General features: G+C 37.3%; 1 protein-coding gene across 5 annotated transcripts in view; it reads left to right on the plus strand.

Annotated features, from left to right (window-relative positions):
* Positions 1–19257, plus strand: part of LOC112046910 (sphingomyelin phosphodiesterase) — a 35359-nt gene that overhangs the window by 13333 nt on the left and 2769 nt on the right. For all 5 annotated transcript variants that reach the window (XM_052882255.1, XM_052882298.1, XM_052882223.1 and 2 more), the window contains exons 2-10: positions 9130–9216; positions 9292–9773; positions 9861–10092; positions 11215–11375; positions 12156–12328; positions 13580–13774; positions 15781–16034; positions 16692–16801; positions 17473–17657. In XM_052882255.1, coding sequence (XP_052738215.1) covers positions 9156–9216; positions 9292–9773; positions 9861–10092; positions 11215–11375; positions 12156–12328; positions 13580–13774; positions 15781–16034; positions 16692–16801; positions 17473–17657 — 1853 coding nt within the window. In that variant the 5' untranslated portion in view covers positions 9130–9155. The remainder of the gene's footprint in view (positions 1–9129; positions 9217–9291; positions 9774–9860; positions 10093–11214; positions 11376–12155; positions 12329–13579; positions 13775–15780; positions 16035–16691; positions 16802–17472; positions 17658–19257) is intronic.

A 19257-nucleotide genomic window follows, 5' to 3' on the forward strand; every position in this document is an offset into this window, starting at 1 on the left:
TTCTATATCTACGAAAACATTTTTTATACAGTTTGTTATAAGTAATTACTAATTAATAACGTCAAGGTGCGTGTTGCCAGTGATGGTTCCGAGACTTGGTCGCTAACTATGGGCCTCATAAGAAGGCTCAGAGTCACACAGCGGGCGATGGAACGAGCTATGTTAGGAGTATCTCTGCGTGATCGAATCAGAAATGAGGAGATCCGCAGAAGAACCAGGTGGACTGACGACATCAAGCGAGTCGCTGGGATTCTCTGGATGCAGGTGGCTCAGTATCGTGATGTTTGGAAGTCCCTACAAAAGGCCTATGTCCTGCAGTGGACGTCCATCGGCTGATATGATGATGATGATGAACGTCAAGGTAGATATTATCTATGTATAAACCGTAAATTAAAGTAATGTAATCTTTAATCCAAGCGTCTAAGCTATTAACTATACCTCTAATCAATTTATTTCAGCTTCAACGTAAAATTTTTGTACTGGAATACTTCATGTTAAATAAATCCACTCATGCATTACTTTATTACCTAAGTAAGATAATAATCCTGTTTATGTGGCAACTATCTTTAAATCGAGGCAAGCCTTAAAAAAACACTTGCCTCGGACCAACCAGCAGCCTTGTCCGTTATTCTGCGGAATGGCCCCTTTTCCAGATGACTTACTCGGCTTTGACCCTAAATGAACCGTTCCGTGTGTTGCAGACTTAGTTATTTGATAGAAGGCAGTACCCTACGCATAAGCATATATATTTGTGCCGTGATAGCCCAGTGGATATGACCTCTGCCTTTGATTCGGAGGGCGAAGGTTCAAAATTTGGTCCGAGCCATGCCTTCAACTTTTTACTTATGTGCATTATATGAAATTAAATATCACTTGTCTCATATATATAAACAGTGAATTTTCATAATTATCTACGAATACGTGAGTGAATATGTGAATATCATTGGACTGAAGTCAGCCAATCCGCTTTTGGACAGCGCGGTGGACTATTGTCCAAACACCTCTCATTCTAAGGGAAGACTAGTGCTCAACAATGAGCCATATATGAGTTGTTAATAATGATATTATATTTTTGTGTATGACACGAGTGAACTTTAGAAGAAATTACCTGAAAACTGTATAAGTGACCAATTATTATTATAACTATTTAGCTATACCTATACTCGTAGATGCTAAGTATATGCACTCTATATTCGGAAACCTTTTTCGTTTTGGTTATAGTGGTGTGTCTTCTGTACAGTACGGTACGAAATAAAACCAGTGTTAGCAAAGCAAAAACAAAAAACATTAATTATTATGTATTATCATAAATTAAAATTGAAATCAAATTACCATATGCCAACAAATGAATTACTGAGAAAATTCTAAACCTCTTTTTTTTAAAATTACGCGTGGTTCATAAGGAATACTTATTTAAACGTAAGTTTAATTCCTATGTAGTAAGTACATAAAATCGGGTAATTGTGGTTCTGAAAAACTTCAATTCTATTTTCAACATGGTTACCCGACGAAGGTTATGTTTTTGGAGCGTATCCTGTATGTATGTATGTTCGTACATGTAACTATGTAATATTCTTTTTAATTATATTGTAATATTCGATAATAGCGATGGTACGCTTACCTTCATAACGTCTAAGTAAAATACCTGGCTAGCTTTCGAGTAGTCTACTATGCTCCGCAAAATGATTTAGGTGGCACTTAGACAAGTTTTTGCTTAAGAACCTATTATAGAAATCCACAGTAGGAGGAAGCGAAAACTTCTAGTCTATTTTCACTAGAAATCCAGAACAGTGGTTGTGAAAGATGTTTTGTTAACTTTCTCAGCTACAATGATTTATTTATCCCACTATTTAACTACATTTACCCCACTTCTGTCCATGTTCCAAATTAATAGTTACATAATAGTACATCAATAGGTACATAATAGTACATTATGATATAAGTGCGGTAAGTTAAAAATCACAGCCGAGGCGATATTGCAGCTCGAGCCAAAGGCGAGAGCTGTAGTAAGGAAGCAGTGGCTGTAATTCTCGAAGCGCACGTATATCATACGACGTTTTATAACACATTTGCGAGTAAACATACTATAGACACATTTTCTGAAAATGAATTTGCATCTATGCCTGTTTTCCATTCGATGACATTTTGACACGCTTGTCATTTTTACAAAGATAGCGAAGTGCTAGCACCAGCGTTTTTTTAAAGCAAATGCACCGAAAATAGCCAGTATTGCTAATGAAGTAAATTTATTTATGAATAATGCTGTTCTTGATGCATTTGCTATAAAATAAAATAAAAACGCTGGTGTGCGCAGCTCGAGCTTGCAATATCTCCTCGACTGTAATTTTCGTAATGTACTATCTTCTGCATGTTTTTCATCGTTATTGATCTATATAGGGAAGGGAAAATTAGTGACCCACCACGCTGTATTTATCAATGCGGGCGGGTCATATGTGTAAGTTGTGTGACCCGGACTAATTCTATTGCTTGAAATCTTACCGTGATTTGTGGGACAATAAGAAAGTAAATTATTTATTCTTGTAATAATTATATAGTAAGCCACGTATTATATAGTAACACGTGTATTATATAAAATAAATAAAAAAGCCTTTTATTCGGAATGTTTTTACGAATTGCGTGTTAACACGTGTTTTGTTATAATTATACAATACACGTGTCAAGCGTGTGTTATATATTTAAAACAAAACACGTGCAAGTGTGAACCTATCCATGTAAGTTACACAGACAAATACACAGAACTTAGAAAATACAATATACCTAGGTTCATTGTATTTTCTAATCACAACATTCCAACCCTTTTTCTTCTGAGAAAATTGTTAAAATAATGTACTTTTGACGGAAAGTTATCAGATGCATTTAAATTAGAAAGATAATTAGGAATTAAGTGCACATTAAATAAAACATTGAAAACGGTTTTAAATTTGAAGAAAAAGTGATTAAATTAGAAATTATTTTAATTGGTGAAATGAAGTTATTTTTTATTGCTTATACCCATATTTTTGGCCTGAATGCCCCCCTAATATCTGGCCGCTCTAGGCCCGAGCCTACTTAGGGTAAATTCGCCATTGCTCCTTAGAGAACAGAAGATATGGAGCGTAGATCCACATTGCTCTAGTGCGGGTTGGCATTGTGACATCTGTAGAGAGATCAAAAGTATTATCTACGATATTGCCTACGATACTACTACGATATTGATTGACTGAAAAAAGTACCTACTGTTTAGGCTAAAGTATAAGTGTGTAACAAGTGTAAGTTATGAATAAGAAGTCTTACTGCACAAATAAATATAGAAGTAGTGTATACTTTGTATTTTCTACAAAAGCTGCATTAAGATTTCGTAACACGTTTCTCAAGCGTTTACTTTAATCCACATTATAAAAGGACAGTGTATTTTATTGAAACAACTTTCTTCGTGTAGCTTGTCAGCTAATATAAAGTCGTTTTAAGATTCCACTTTCACTATTTTGTTGATGCGTGATGTCCTGTTGAGTCATTATTTCTGCGACAAGAGTAAAAGGTCATTTTGATGTTTGTTGATAAATAATACTCACGGAGATGAATTCAGAGAATATAAAGAGACTATTCAAGTAATTGGTCATTAGTGATGCTGAGTTACTACAACGTAAAATTATGGTTTATCCAATACCATATCTAATTTTTATTATAGATAAATAAATTTAAAAGTGGCGATTCCCATTTAAAATTGCCAATTTTGAATTGAGTAGAAAATTTAGTAGAATATCAGATGCTCTGCGGTTTCATCCTCGTAGCTCCCAATCCCCTGGGAAATACGGGAATAAAGTATAGCCCATGTTATTATTGCAGTGACGAAGATATAATGGTGAAAGATATTTTTAAATCGGTCGAGTAGTTTTTGAGTTTGAAGAAAAGTTCATCTCTTACAAGATTTTGATCTTTGTACTTTGAGACCTTTTTCACAAAATTACCGCCATTTGAATTGTTGAGTCAATCTATATATTATTGTTTTCTATATTGTGTTCGTGTGTAGTGGTCGTGCCAGTTATGCTATGTTATGCATGAAAAAAGCTTCGACCATCGCCACAAAGAAGCTTTCGTGTGAACTGTGACTTTTGGTTCAAGAGTCGAATACAAAATATAGCGCTATTTTGAAGAGGTTTATCACTCTAGAGCCCTAACCTTTACTATCGATTACATAAAATAAAATAAAACTGTATAAAAGCATTAAGTATAATTATGTACAAAAAAATAATGTTTTCTTTGCTTGATTTAAAAATAACTATAGCTTAAAACTTTTTATAAATGTTTGTTCTTTAAAATTCGAAGTGTACGGTTTTCCACGCGGACGGAGTCGCGGGCGTCTGCTAGAAGATAATAATGGAATTGATTGCAAAACGTGAGTTAAAATGTGAAATCACTACAGAATTGTCGTCAAATGAGTGCAACAGTAAGTATTTTAGCCGAAACACCGAACGCGTGTGCGATACTCACAGTCACTTTCTTTCGAACAGAGTCAATGAAGCGGGGAGAAAGTGCGACCTCCACGTCCGTGTGCTCGCCGCGTCTGTAAAAACCGCTGACTCATAACTGTAAACCACAAAAAATATGCATCGCAATGAATAGGCTGAAGAGTCCAATTAAATTACCACAATCTCCATTACGTTAATACTATTAGATCTTCTTGTGTTACTGTGAAGAGTCCATTTAAATTGTCAAAATCTCCATTACGTCAATACTATACGAGCTTCTTGTGTTACAGTAAAGAGTCCAATTAAATTAACAAAATCTTCATTACGTTAATACTATATGAGCTTCTTGTGTTTCAGTGACGAGTCCAATTATTAAATTATGAAAATTTTCAATGCGTTATGATAGTATTAGGTGGTATTAGCTTGTTGTGTTAGAGCTTCTCCGGGAAATACTGTCATCATGCTTATTTCTTTTGAAAATAAAATTATAATTATTTATAACTTACCCTGCTCTACGTGCATCTTGGCTCCAGAACTACGCCAAAGTTTCAATATCACCAATTCACTTTTTCGGGCAGCAGTAAAAAAATCAAATTTAGATTTAATGATTGCTAACTTTCGATAGGAGATGGAACTAACAGAAGAAGATATCTTACCCAGCAAACGTTGCTTTTCTTTATAAACTTACTAGGGTGGATCAAACCTACTCGTTATGCACACAAATTTTATAAAAAATCGCCTTCAATGTTCAGAGGAAAAAGGATATGGAACTTAGACTTACTACACTGCTCCAATGTGGTTTGGCGAGCTAAGGATCATCATCGTCATCAAAAACAACAACTCATATTCGGCACACTGTTGAGCACGAGTCTCCTCTCAGAATGGGAGGGATTAAGCCTTAGTCCATCACGCTAGTCTGCATTGCGTATTGATTGGCTTTCCACACGTAGAGAACTAAAATTAATCTCAGGTTTCTTCACGGTGTCTTTCCTTTAGACGTGATACATTTGATTGATTACACGTGATATTTAATTTCTTAAAATGCATATAATTAAACAGCGCATTCCCCGGACCGGATTCGAACCTACGCCCTCCGAATCGAAGGCAAATGTCATATCCACTGGGCTCCCCGTTTTCGAACTTAAAATGGTAATTTAAAAAAAAACTACACGAGTGATAGTGACCGGGACCGACAACGTTACGTGCTTTTCGAGACACAAGTGTGTAACAGCACCAAATTGAGAATTTGGTTCAGTTATATACACTCCGAGCTCAGCAATTTTCTTAGCAGAGAGCTTAATACCTCATAGCCCGACTAGCTAAGTATCGAACCAAGGAGCTCGTGATATTAAGCCACATAGGCTAAACACTTTACCAACGAGTCAGTTAGGTCTAGTTCGGACTACTTTAGTATTTTAGTAAACAATTTTTAGGCGGTAGCAAGTAGTTTAGTATGCTACTAGACTAAAATGCTAAAGTAGTCCGAACTAGGCCTTGAAAGAGCCAGTAGTCGACGCAGTAGAGTACCTAAATTAAACTTAACTGGGTTAAATATATGATATCGTGTAGTAAATTATTTCGATTTATTAAAATTTATGGTAATAATATTAGGGCTGTGAAATGTTATCTATCGTTACATATTGTTTAAAATTATTATGCCCGCATTATAAATATTAAAAGTTTAAAGCAAAACTTTTAATAGAATGCGGGTGTCATAATTATAAACACATTAAACCTAGATAGTTCATAGAACCGTAACTAATTATACTAGTATCTATAATAATTATACCTTACTAGCTACTAGATAGTACGAGTTATAGTATTGTCAAGTGTACCTAATGGTACCTAATGGCAATACAGCCTTCTGGGCTTATGGCTTTATCAATCGATATCGATTCGGAGGAATACTAGGCCTATAATTTTAGGTTTAATTTAAATATAGTGTAAGTATACGTACCTAGTATATTTTTTTCTATCTCTAAAGAAATTCTCACTAACAGGCAAGTTGGGAAGTTGGTGGAGTTACACCCTAGTTTCGGAGAATATGATAAGACGTCCATTCCAATTATTATTTATAACATCTCACGCGTATCTAGTGATTATTACAGAGTAATAAATATCACTATCTTTTATAAGAACATACATTTTGTTTGTTGATATTTCATACCAACAAAATATTATGATGTCAAAGGGAAATTTTGGTAATCAATAAATACTAATTAAGTATTTGTAAAACAACATTTATAAAACTGGCTCGAGAAGTAGCTTAGAATCTTAGGTAGGAATGTCACAAGTACCTATAATTCGTGCGCATCAACTTGACCCCTGGCTACCAAACGCAACCAAACAAGCTTATTAACTTGACGCCTGGTTCGAATGATGTTTGTGTTAATGTGGTACAAACATCATTCGAGCCAGGTGTCAATTTAATCCGCACGAGTTGTAATAGGTATTCGTGGCCTTGCAGACAATCTGCTTGAAGCTAAAAAATTAAGAATGTCCTCTAACCTGTTGTTTCTTAACAGAAAAAACATTGTTATCTAAACGTAACATACTGGTTTAACTATCTACTTAATAATTTGAATTATCTACAATAATTCATGAAATTAATTTTTGCAACTAGGTACAATAAAATTGCAAATAAAAATGCATTATTATTGGTTTATTATTCACTAGCGGACGCCCGCGACTTCGTCCGCGTGAAAGTCGTTGTAAACTTTCAACTACCCCTATGCTACCCTACCCTAACATACTTCTACCCTACCCTACCCTACCCTATCCCAACCCTACCCCTACCGTACCACTACCCTACCCCTACCCTACCCTACCCTACCCCTACCCTACTCATTATGGCTGCACTTTATTTATTCCTCCCACCGCGAGTCGCGTCGAGCGCGGCAACCGTTACACAAAAATAACCCTGAAAGCTTGAATTAGTATTCACGCGCGATGGCTTAGCGTATTTCATGTATAACTTTTGTGTTTCTTTACCGATTTTTATGATTGTTTTTTTATTGAATAGGTAATAATATTAACTTTCTTATTTGGGATGAGTGATGAGTGTTATAAACATAAGAGTAGACAAAAATAATAAGAAAGCTCCGAACTGCTAAGCTATCGGGAGTTACACGTGTTATTGTGAGTCAACCATAAAAGATAGATATATATATGCTGTTGTGTTTTTATAGATAATTTTAAGGAAAACATTTCCGTCATACATGATTTCTATGTAGCTTTAACTATTAAGGCTGTACACGCGACGAAAGCTTAAAAAATTGAGTAACTTCTCCCGTTTTCTCAACATTTCTCTTCACTGCTCTGCTCCTATTGATCGTAGCGTAATGAAAAGTATACTATAACCTGCCCAGGAGTATGTTGAATAATTGTACCAAGTTTCGTTAAAATCCGTCCAGTAGTTTTTGTTTCTATAAAGAACATACAGACAGACAGACAGACAGACAGACAAAAATTTTACTGATTGCATTTTTGGCATCAGTATCGATCACTAATCACCCCCTGATAGTTATTTTGGAAATATATTTCATGTACAGAATTGACCTCTCTACAGATTTATTATAAGTATAGATTTAATAAATAAATTTAACTATGACTAATGTTCTCCTTCTCCTCCCCAACTAAGCGATAAGTTTTGGCTTGGAATGGTTACGAAGAAATATAGTGAGGATCAAACCATAGATATCTCGAATATTACCCCGGTCTTTTCACCATTAAACTACATATCACAATTAGTTTGAAGCCCTGCCTCCTGAACTAGTTATTTCTGTGTCATAGAAGGCAGGATGAGGAAGGGTCAGGAGCTTTTATAACAGGATCTAACATCTCTTGTTTTAATTAAAAGCTCGTTATTAAAAACCCTAAACCTTCCGTATAACTCGCACAACACATCTCTGCACTTATGTGCTCAACAAATTATATTCTTCCTAGGAAAAATCATTAAAAACAATTATGTAAACTATTCAAACTTACAAGGAATTATTTGTCTGATAAACCAACTAAGCTTGTAAACAGAAAGTTACGCAATAATATGCGGGTATTCTACTATTTATTATAACTATTTATGTTGTGTACGCAACAGGCCAGCGTCATTGTGTGGCCTACTTTCCCCGGGATTTGTATTCATCCGAGAATTCAATTAATATCATACAGTTTACTAGGACTTTCAATTTTACGAGACATTTATTGCCTGTGCCTACGTTACGTGGAGGGAGGTTTTATGAGATACTTCATTACGGAGATTTTATTATGTCGTGCTTACTTCAAGGTATTTTACTATATAAATAGATACATTAAAGTACATGCTTAGTAGACATTCTTGAAGTGAAAGACCAACGTCATAAGATGACGTGATGTTATGAACATCAGGTATTAAATTTTATAGCTTTCTATTGATACCTACTAAACTAAAAAGTTAAGTAACAACATGAACTTTCTATTAAGCTTATTAAATGCGACCACAGATTAAGTATACACTCAAATACCAAAGTATTAAGTATCCATTACATATTAGGTATATCCATCAATTTTATACATTCTTTGTTCCTTTGCTTCACCCATCTGAATTTTAAGGTTCCTGTAGGTTACTTACTAATCTTTGACTTATTGTTGGATACATTTAAATAAGAATTTTCTTTTTTTGCAGATTACCTTCCCCAGCGGTTTCCAGTTATGATTATAAGGATACCATGGCTTCTACTACTAGCAACAGTCTTCATTATGACGATATCAGGTTACTCAAACTCTATTAATATTTTTTTTCTTAAATTATCTTTAACGTAAATACATAATTCATAAATATTTTCAGGTAACCCTTTATTTTTACAACAGTCCGGAAGAAATATAAAACCAGTGATAAGATGGAGACCACCCATGGATACGTGGAATTGGACGGAGACACCTCGGAATGATGAGCCGTTCTTTATACCATCCAATTTCACTCACAAGCTACCTCCGTCTGCGAACGAGACAGAACTTATAGCCCACATGGCGGCCCTTAAGAGAAATTACTCAAGACTTCTGTGGGACAGTGATAAAAGTTCAAATTTACCCCTCTTTGTGGACAAAGCCTTAAAACTATTAAATCTAAAACAAGTCTACTATGAAGTGGAACATTCTGTAATGTCCAAAGTATCTTGTACAGCATGTAAAGCTGGTGCCGGTCTACTGCAGCATTATATGAGACTGGGAAAGAGTAAAGAGGAAATCAATAAAATGATATATCAATTTTGCGTTTCTCTAAATATACAATCTGCGAGAGTATGCGAAGGTATTACGAGGTTATTTGGGGTAAGGTTTAATTATATCAATTCCTTAAATACTTAGCATTTAATTCTATACGTAAAACCACCAATTAAAGTTGTTCTTGTATTTCAGAGTGAAGTTGTATACGTGTTGAAACGTATTACAATTGGTCCGAATGAAATATGCAGTTTTGTTATTGGAGATGCTTGTGGAGACGTTTACAATCCTTACCACGAGTGGGAAGTGGCTTTTCCTCCAGTTCCGAAGCCGCAAGCAAAAGCATTAGAGCCGCCTATTGAAAAAGCTCCCACATTTAAAGTTCTCCAAATATCTGATACACATTTCGATCCCTACTACGCTGAAGGTATTTTGTTTTATTCTACTCGTATACACATCTTTAGATCAATTAAGAATTTAAAAGAAGCCGACATTTAATTTAAGTGTTTCCTCCTATCTAGTGAATAGCATCGTACTTACTCGTAGGGTGTTCTACGACAATAATAATTAGGCGGGAATCAAACTCTAGACTTTCGGGTTTGGGTCCGGTCATGTTAAGGCTTGATTGATGATTCTAATATTCCTACTCGTTAATTTTTAGTGGATACCTACTACGTATTAAATTAAGTATCTGGATATGTACCTACGAACAAACTACTTAAATATTCTAAATTCCAATGTAATGTATACAATTTCCGTTGAAATGAATCACTTTGTGTTTTCATTGTTGTAGTACTTTATTATACTTCTATATTACTTATAAAATTATTCTTTTAAATAAAATTCTATAAAATATAAAAAAAACACATATTACTTCAAAATAATAAGTTCCTTATTAGGTTATGGACTAAAGGTAGAAATAAGTACGAAAAAGTTCATATGAAAAGGAATGGTAGATCAATCTTCTGGCTGGTGGGAGGCTTTGGCCGTGGCTAGTTATCACCCTACCGACAAAGACGTACCGCCAAGCAATTTAGCGTTCCGGTACGATGTCGTGTAGAAACCGAAAGGAGTGTGGATTTCATCCTACTCCTAACAAGTTAGCCCGCTTCTATCTTAAACTGCATCGTACGTACCATCAGATGAGATTATAGTCAAGGGCTAACTTGTAGAGAATGAAAAAATATATATATCTCCCAACATCCGAGTGCCTACGTAGATTATGGATTTCTAATAGCTATGAAAAAGTTCATATTAAAAGGAATGGTAGGAAGATCAATGTATATCCCAACATCCGAGTTCGTAGATTATGGAATTCTAATAACTATGAAAAAGTTCATATGAAAAGGAATGTTAGACCAATGTATCTCTCAACATCCGAGTACGTAGATGATGGAATTCTAATAACTATGAAAAATTTCATAAGAAAGGAACGTTAGGACAATGTTTCTCCCTAATACGTGAATTACATATTGAACAGTCTATTCTGTCAGTATGTATGAAGGTACTCTGTACTGACTCTATGGTCTGACTGCATTTATTGTCACAGGTGCGAACGCGGAATGCAACGAGCCCCTTTGTTGTCGCGCGTCTAACGGGCCAGCACTGACCCCGGGCGGAGGCGCCGGCCGCTGGGGCGACTACCGCAAGTGCGACACGCCTAAACGCACCATCGACCACATGCTAAAGAACATAGCAGACACACACACCGTTTGTATTCTTAGTTTTTTTTTATCCCTATTTAATATTATAAATGCGAAATAACTCTGTCTGTCTGTTACGCTTTCCCGTTTAAACCTCTAAACCGATTTTGATGAAATTTGGCACAGACAATCTTTAAACCCTGAAAAAGGACCTTTTATTGCGAAAAAAAGGGATGAAGAGGTTGAAATAGAGGTTGAAAGTTTGTATGTGATTTTTTAATTTTAAAACATAAAACCATGAAACTTTATATTTAAGCACTTGATAAGACATAATAAAACATTTGTTCTAGCGTTTTTGAAATTTCGAGGGGATGAAATAGGGGTTGAAAGTTTATATCGATTTTCACGCGGACGAAGTCGCGGGCGTCTGCTAGTTTTTTATAAGTTCGCCCTTGACTGCAATCTCACCTGATTGCAGTCAAGTGACGATAGTTGTTAGTGATAGTTGATAGTTGTTAGTATAGTTGATAGTGACGATGCAATCTAAGATGGATGCGGGCTAACTTGTTAAGAGGAGGATAAAAATCCACACCCCTTTCGGTTTCTACACGACATCGTACCGGAACGCTAAATCGCTTGACGGTACGTCTTTGTCGGTAGGGTGGTAACTACCTGACCTGGACCAATTAAGAAAACCTAAGTCGGCATGTTCTCTTGCAGTAGATAGGATCTTAATCACCAATAATAGAAGGCGCACAGGCTTATAATAGAATTTGAGATAATAAATACTAATTGTGCATAATAATACCTCATCTTTACCTACCTTTAATAAACCTTTACGTTGCAGGATATAGACTATATATTATGGACCGGTGATTTACCGCCTCATGATGTGTGGAACCAAACTAAGGAAGAAAATCTCAAGGTCCTACAAGAGACTGTCGCTCAAATGTCGGACATGTTCCCTGGAGTGCCAATCTTCCCAGCTCTTGGAAACCATGAATCATCACCAGTAAATAGGTAAGTAAGTGTCTTCAATATGGAATACATAAAGAGCTGATGGACGTTGGGGTCCCAAGATGCTGGAATGGCGACCCCGCACTACAAAGCGCAGTGTTGGTAGACCCCCCACCAGGTGGACTGACGACATCAAACGAGTCGCAGGGATTCGCTGAATGAAGGCGGCTCATTATCGAGATGTTACCTACAAAAGGCCTATGTCCTGCAGTGGACGTCCATCGGCTGATATGATGATGATGATGATGATGAAATTTGTTTTACATTTATTTCATCGTTTATCATAATTAGCCATGTTTCATCTACTATAGCTTGGCAAGTTCGTTCGTAGCACTCCCGATATAGGCCGCGAGGGGGTAGTGATGCCCCCGCGCGCCCGTTTCGTACCCGCGCAGTCCTTCCCGCCCTGTCGCCCGCATATCATGGGAGTGTCGTCAACGAACTTGCCAAGTTATATAGCATCCGATGAACGTCCACTACAGGACATAAGCCTTTTGTAGGAACTACCAAACATCACGATCTTGAACAATGTTTAATCTAAACTACAGAGAGATAAGATTGATTGTTTATTTGTTACGAATAGTCTCCGAAAATACTCTACCGATTTCAAAAATTCTTTCACCAATGGAAGGCTATATTTTTATTCCCACTGGGTGGGGTACTACCCACTGCGCAAGTAAAAACAATGTTTAAAGTACTAGAAAATTTGTATTAATAGCTATCTAATTTTAAAAAGCAAACTGCTTGAAAGTTCAACTTCTTTGCCTATTGTTTTGTCGTTATATTTATATTATATCTATACATGCATGAACATCTTCATTTGAATTTAGAATTATGACAGCCTCCGTAGCGAGTGGTATACTAGAAGGAGGTCCTGGGTTCGATTCCCCGCGGGGTCGATTGAGATTTTCTTAATTGGTCCAGGTCTGGCTGGTGGGAGGCTTCGGCCGTGGCTAGTTACCATCCCACCGACAAAGACGTGCCGCCAAGCGATTTAGCGTTCCGGTACGATGTCGTGTAGAAACCGAAAGGAGTATGGATTTCATCCTACTCCTAACAAGTTGGCCCACTTCCATCTTAGATTGCATTCTCACTTAACATCAGGTGAAATTGTAGTCTTGTAAAGTTTAAAAAAAAATCTTTATTTATAATGTTATCTATACGATACTTTCAAACCTTCCATACGACAATCTAAATTTTCCACCAAAACCTTAATATAGCAATAATTTTCTCTCTACTCATTATATTTTCCAGTTTTCCACCACCGTATATCTCTTCGCCAGAATCCAATATCGCGTGGCTCTACAATGAGCTAGACGCGCAGTGGCGAAGATGGCTGCCTGCTGGAGTGTCGCACACAGTTCGACGGGGAGCGTTTTACTCTGTCCTCGTACGGCCTGGTTTTCGGATTATATCACTCAACATGAATTACTGCAATAATAAAAACTGGTAATTATGTAATTCTATTCAATAAAGCATGAGAAAAAACTGCGCTAGCGTAACAGGCCCGTAGGTCGGTAAATAGCTTAATAGCCTATTCACTAACTTTGACGTTTGTTAGTGGACATATTATACGAATTTCACCAACTAGTTATTGTTAGTAATTCTTAAGTCACGTGATTCACTATTTATTTAATGCTAACTATTCCCCAGTGCCTAAAGACGGAAGTCTTCGATCAGTGCGTGTTGTGATGATTTACGGATCCGAGACTTGGTCGCTAACTATGGGCCTTATTAGAAGGCTCAAAGTCACTCAGCAGGCGATGGAGCGAGCTATGCTTGGGGTTTCTCTGCGTGATCGAATCAGAAATGAGGAGATCCGCAGACGAACCAAAGTCACCGACATAGCTCAGCGAGTCGCGAATCTGTAGTGGCATTGGGCAGGCCACATAGTTCGAAGAGCCGATGGAAGTTGGGGTCCCAAGGTGCTGGAATAGCGACCCCGCACCGGAAAGTTGCAGTGTTGGTTGCAGGAAGCCGCTGGATGCTGGCGGCTCGAGACCGTTTTGTTTGGAAGTCCATGCAAGAGGCCTATGTCTAGCAGTGGACGTCCATCGGCTGACAATGATGATGATGAAATGAAAAATGCGGTTTTAATTTCTACTAAGTAGCTAACTTCCGTCAAAGTTAGATACTGGCCTATTCACTTATTTGGTCTTTATTAACAACCTATTAAAATAAACATCAAATGACCATCTAAGTACTTACCTACTGTATGATATCCACGAAGGGTTGTCAGTAGGCACCTGATGACATTTTGTTACACAGAATCTTAATTTGCTTAAGTCAACTATCATACGTCAAATTTAGTGAATTAGCCTGCTAGTGTCCAGCCAAAAATGGCTTTGTTAGTTGTTACTAACAACCCCGAGTTGAGAGGTTGTTAGGAACAAACAAAAATTGTACTTAGAATGATTGTACGTATGGTTTTCAAGTTATTGGTGAGTTTTGTCCGCCTTACAAAGTTCTACATTCGATCCAGTTAACGGTCACTGCTAATCTACATCTATATCTGTAAAATATTCAATTCGCATTGCTCAATTTGTAACACTTGTTTACTATATCTAATTTATAACACCAAATGAATCTGATACGGTTGGTATGAGTACCTTAACCAACCATGACTGTTCTAAGCTTAATCTGTGCTACTGGACACTGAACCTAAGTAGGTAGGTACTTAATATTCAATGTGTTTTGATTCTTATTGCTTTGGTGACTCAGATATACGCATCGGATGGTGATTTTATATTTTTAAATTACCCATATAAAGGCACACAGTACATTGTGCGCTGCGTCATTCGCTGGCGTCTAATGGTAGGCATCCACAGATCCGCATCGTACGTATACGCATCGAATCAAACAGATTTTCAATTTTACGATAGATAAAATGCATTCGATGCGATCCGTACGATACGGATCAGTGGACGCACTTGTATAACTTTCTATATAGAGAATATTAAAATCCGTTTGATGCGATGCGTCCGATACGTACGGAGCGGATCAGTGGACGCCTGGACGCCTAGATGTAGGTACGTGCAGGTTAAAACGGAACTCTATTACTGAAGCTCCGCTATTCGTCCGTCTAGACGGTTAAAATTCCACTACTACTAAAAAGACGAATATCAGCATTCCATGGATTCACCGTGCGGGTGCCGGGTACATCGCGTGGTAGAGAGAAAAACTCCGAGCAGAGTCCTGAACTTGTGACTACTGGATGTAGGGTTAAGGAATTCCTTGACGATCGATCAACACTCCCCGTTCTCTGCTCGCGTTGTTCTCCCTGTCCAGCCAAATTTGGTAAGATACTATTAGAGCAGCTTTGGATACAAATAAAATATATACCCATACGTACAGCAAACGAATTTTTATGCCGTTTTTAGATAATGGTACAGAACACATATGCGCGAGTCTGACTCGCACTTGGCCGTTTTTTAATTCTCCAAACATTGTTACAGGTGGCTGTTACTAAACAGTACGGACCCAGCCACAGAACTGCAGTGGCTCATTTACGAACTCCAATCAGCTGAGTTCAGTGGTGAAAAGGTTCACATAATCGGCCACATACCACCGGGGCACTCGGATTGTCTCAAAGTGTGGAGTAGGAACTACTACGCTATTGTCAACCGATACGAAGCGACCATAACGGCACAGTTCTTTGGACACACTCATTACGATGAATTCGAAGTTTTCTACGATCCGAATGATTTAGGTTTGTACCTATAAGTGTTTTAAGCGCTTTCTTATTAGTTTTACATAGCATAAGAACATTTGGAATTTAAAACACAGACTATACACTATACAGTATGCTCGGGAGTATTTCCCATAACTTCAGGGTATTAACGAGATCACATAGGAACCGAACTGCATGATTAATATTTTTTAACTACATAAACAAAAAAAAATGTTTTCATACAAATTAATTCAAATAATATCCATGTAACACACGCCTATAACACAAAGCGACAACGTTGCATTTTAAAATAAGGGACACATTTTAATGATCTATTTACAAAATAAATATTATTACTCCGAATATATTCATTTTAGAACACATTTTGAAATAATTTTTGTTAGATAATTCCTAGGGTTATGCGTAATACTCCCGAGCACCCTTTATAACCCATACGTGAAAACGAATTTAACCAGATAGTTTAATTATCACTGGGTTTTAGACCATATTGTAAAATGGTGATAACAAAAACACCTTGGTTGAGTTTGTTCTGGACTCTTCTCGGACCAACGCTTTTGGAACCTTCGTATCTTTATTTTTAAGTTCTCGACTTTACTTATTACCATAACGATATAAAATAACCTGAAAAAGTGCTTGTAAACTAAGCATACTTGAATTGAGGTTGAATTATTTCAGGAAGAGCCACAAGTATTGCCTATGTCGGACCGTCAGTGTCGCCGTACTATGACTTAAACTTGGGATACAGAATATATTATGTAGATGGAGATCATGATGCAACAACTCGGGTATGTCAATGAATCAACCATTCTAATGAAACTGATCATCACCATCAGTTCCGCAAAATAATAATTTTACTAAGTAACTACATCATTATTGTTATTGACGGCCGATTATGAAACAGGGAATGAGATTCTGCCTCTAATGTATTAAAGGTTGTGGGCTTGATTCCCACATCTGGAAAATATACTCAGAGGCACAATTACTCGCCCACTTTAATATCGCGTCATATCAAAGTGGGCGGATAATTGTGCCTCTGAGTATACTATTTGTCATGTGAACATGGATGTTTTTTAATATCTGGGTGGATTATGTACTTATCTATTGTAATACCGTTTATTATAAAGTGCACACTTGAACAAACATACAAACAATAGAGTTTGTTTATTATAGTAGTAGTTTAGTATAATCCTGGAACTAAGTGAACATCATCATTATCAACCCATATTCGGCTCACTGCTGAGCTCGCAGAGCTTAAAATGCACACAGTTGAAACTTTGGAGGTACATGCCCCGGACCGGATTCGAACAGACACCCTCCGGAATCGGAGGCTGAGGTCATATCCACTGGGCTATCACGGCTCTCGAAACTAATTGTAAAAATTGTTCAGATTGTAAAAATATTTTAGCATAAAGATATACTCTTGAAGAGACTAGGCGAACTTTTTAATATTTTACAGTTAGTTGTTGACCATGAAACATGGATTATGAACTTGAAGGAAGCAAATCTATTTGGATATCCGATTTGGTACAAGCTGTACTCGGCACGGTCTGCGTACATGATGCCGTCGCTTCGGCCGCAGGACTGGGACGCGTTCATAGATGATATGACTTCGAAGGAGGATGTCTTCAACTTGTACCACAAGTAATATTTTGTTATTATTCTTTACAAGTTGGCCCTTGACTGATGGTAAGTGATGATGCAATCTAAGATGGAAGCGGGTCAACTTGTTAGGAGGAGGATGAAAATCCACACCGCTTTCGGTTCATAAAGAACATCGCACCGAAACGCTAAATCGCTTAGCGGTACGCCTTTGTCGGTAGAGTGGTAACTAGTCACAGCCGAAGAAGAGGGCCTCAATATTTCATAGCCCGACCCAGGACTCGAATCCAGAACTATCTGATCCGAAGCTACATAAGTTGAGCAGTAGACCGAGGAGACGTATAATTATTATATACTAGCGGACGCCCGCGACTTCGTCCGCGTCAATTTCGATGTTAACTTTACTACTACCCCTACCCTACCCTAACCCCTACCCTACTACTACCCTAACCCTACCCAACCCCTACATCTACCCTATCCCTACCCTACCCTACCCTATCCCTACCCCTACCCTACCCCTACCTTACCTACACCCTACCCCCATCCTACCCCTACCTTACCTACACCCTACCCCCATCCTATCCCTACCCTACCACTTCCCTATCCTACCCGTACCTCTACCCTACCACTACCCTACCTCTACCCCTACCCTACCACTACCCTAAACCCGGCACTAAACCTACCCTACCCCTACACTACCCCTACGCTTCCCTACCCATACCCTACCCTACCCTGTAACTTCTCTATCTTACTCCTACCCTTAGCAAAATCGGTCCAGTTCTTCGAGAGTGGTGGTATGACCAAGAGAAATAGAGACTTCTATGCTAATAATATAAAGAGGTAAAGTTCGTGTGGTTGTAGGAGGTAATCTCTGAATCTAGACCGATTTGGAAAATTGTTTTACCAATAGAAAGCTACGTTATTTGCGAGTGTCATAGGTTATGTTTGATCCCCATATTCACACGGGAACGGGAACTATGTAAATGAAAGCGCCGGGCGTCATATAGCGGAATTTCTGCATCTTTTAGAAATTTTGTATTATCTCCGAAACTATTTAAGTAATTAACATACTGTAAAGGGCAAATCTTATCTCCATAATATCCTTGTGATTATTAAATAAATTATTTTAATAAGGATTAAAGTTTAGTTGTATAAATAATGACGTACACCTAAGTATATAAAATTAATAATTTTTAAAACACAAAAGGTACTATATCTGCTAATATATAGAAGATAGATATATGGTGTCGCGGACTTTTTTGTAGAACTTTTAAAGATACATAAAGTGTCCATATATTAATTTCAATTTTACACAATAGTTAAGGCAGCGCATGCGAATAAGTCTGTTTAAGAGGATTTTCAGTCCGACCTGTATGACAAAAACTCGGTGATAACTCGGCTAATATATATGATACCAATATAAAATATAGCCTATAGCACTCCCCGATAATGTAGCATTCTACTGGTGAAAGAATTTTTAAAATCGGACCAGTAGTTCCGAAGATTACCCCATTTAAAAAATGTGACAAACTTACAAACTTTACCTCTTTATAATATTAGTATAGATTTCGTTTTGTTATTTACCTACGATCTACCGCGTGTTATGGTGTCGCCAAGGGGAGGCACGGGCGTCTGCTGCTCT

The sequence above is a fragment of the Bicyclus anynana genome, chromosome 1 (assembly GCF_947172395.1).
Source record: "Bicyclus anynana chromosome 1, ilBicAnyn1.1, whole genome shotgun sequence".
NCBI lineage: Eukaryota > Metazoa > Arthropoda > Insecta > Lepidoptera > Nymphalidae > Bicyclus > Bicyclus anynana.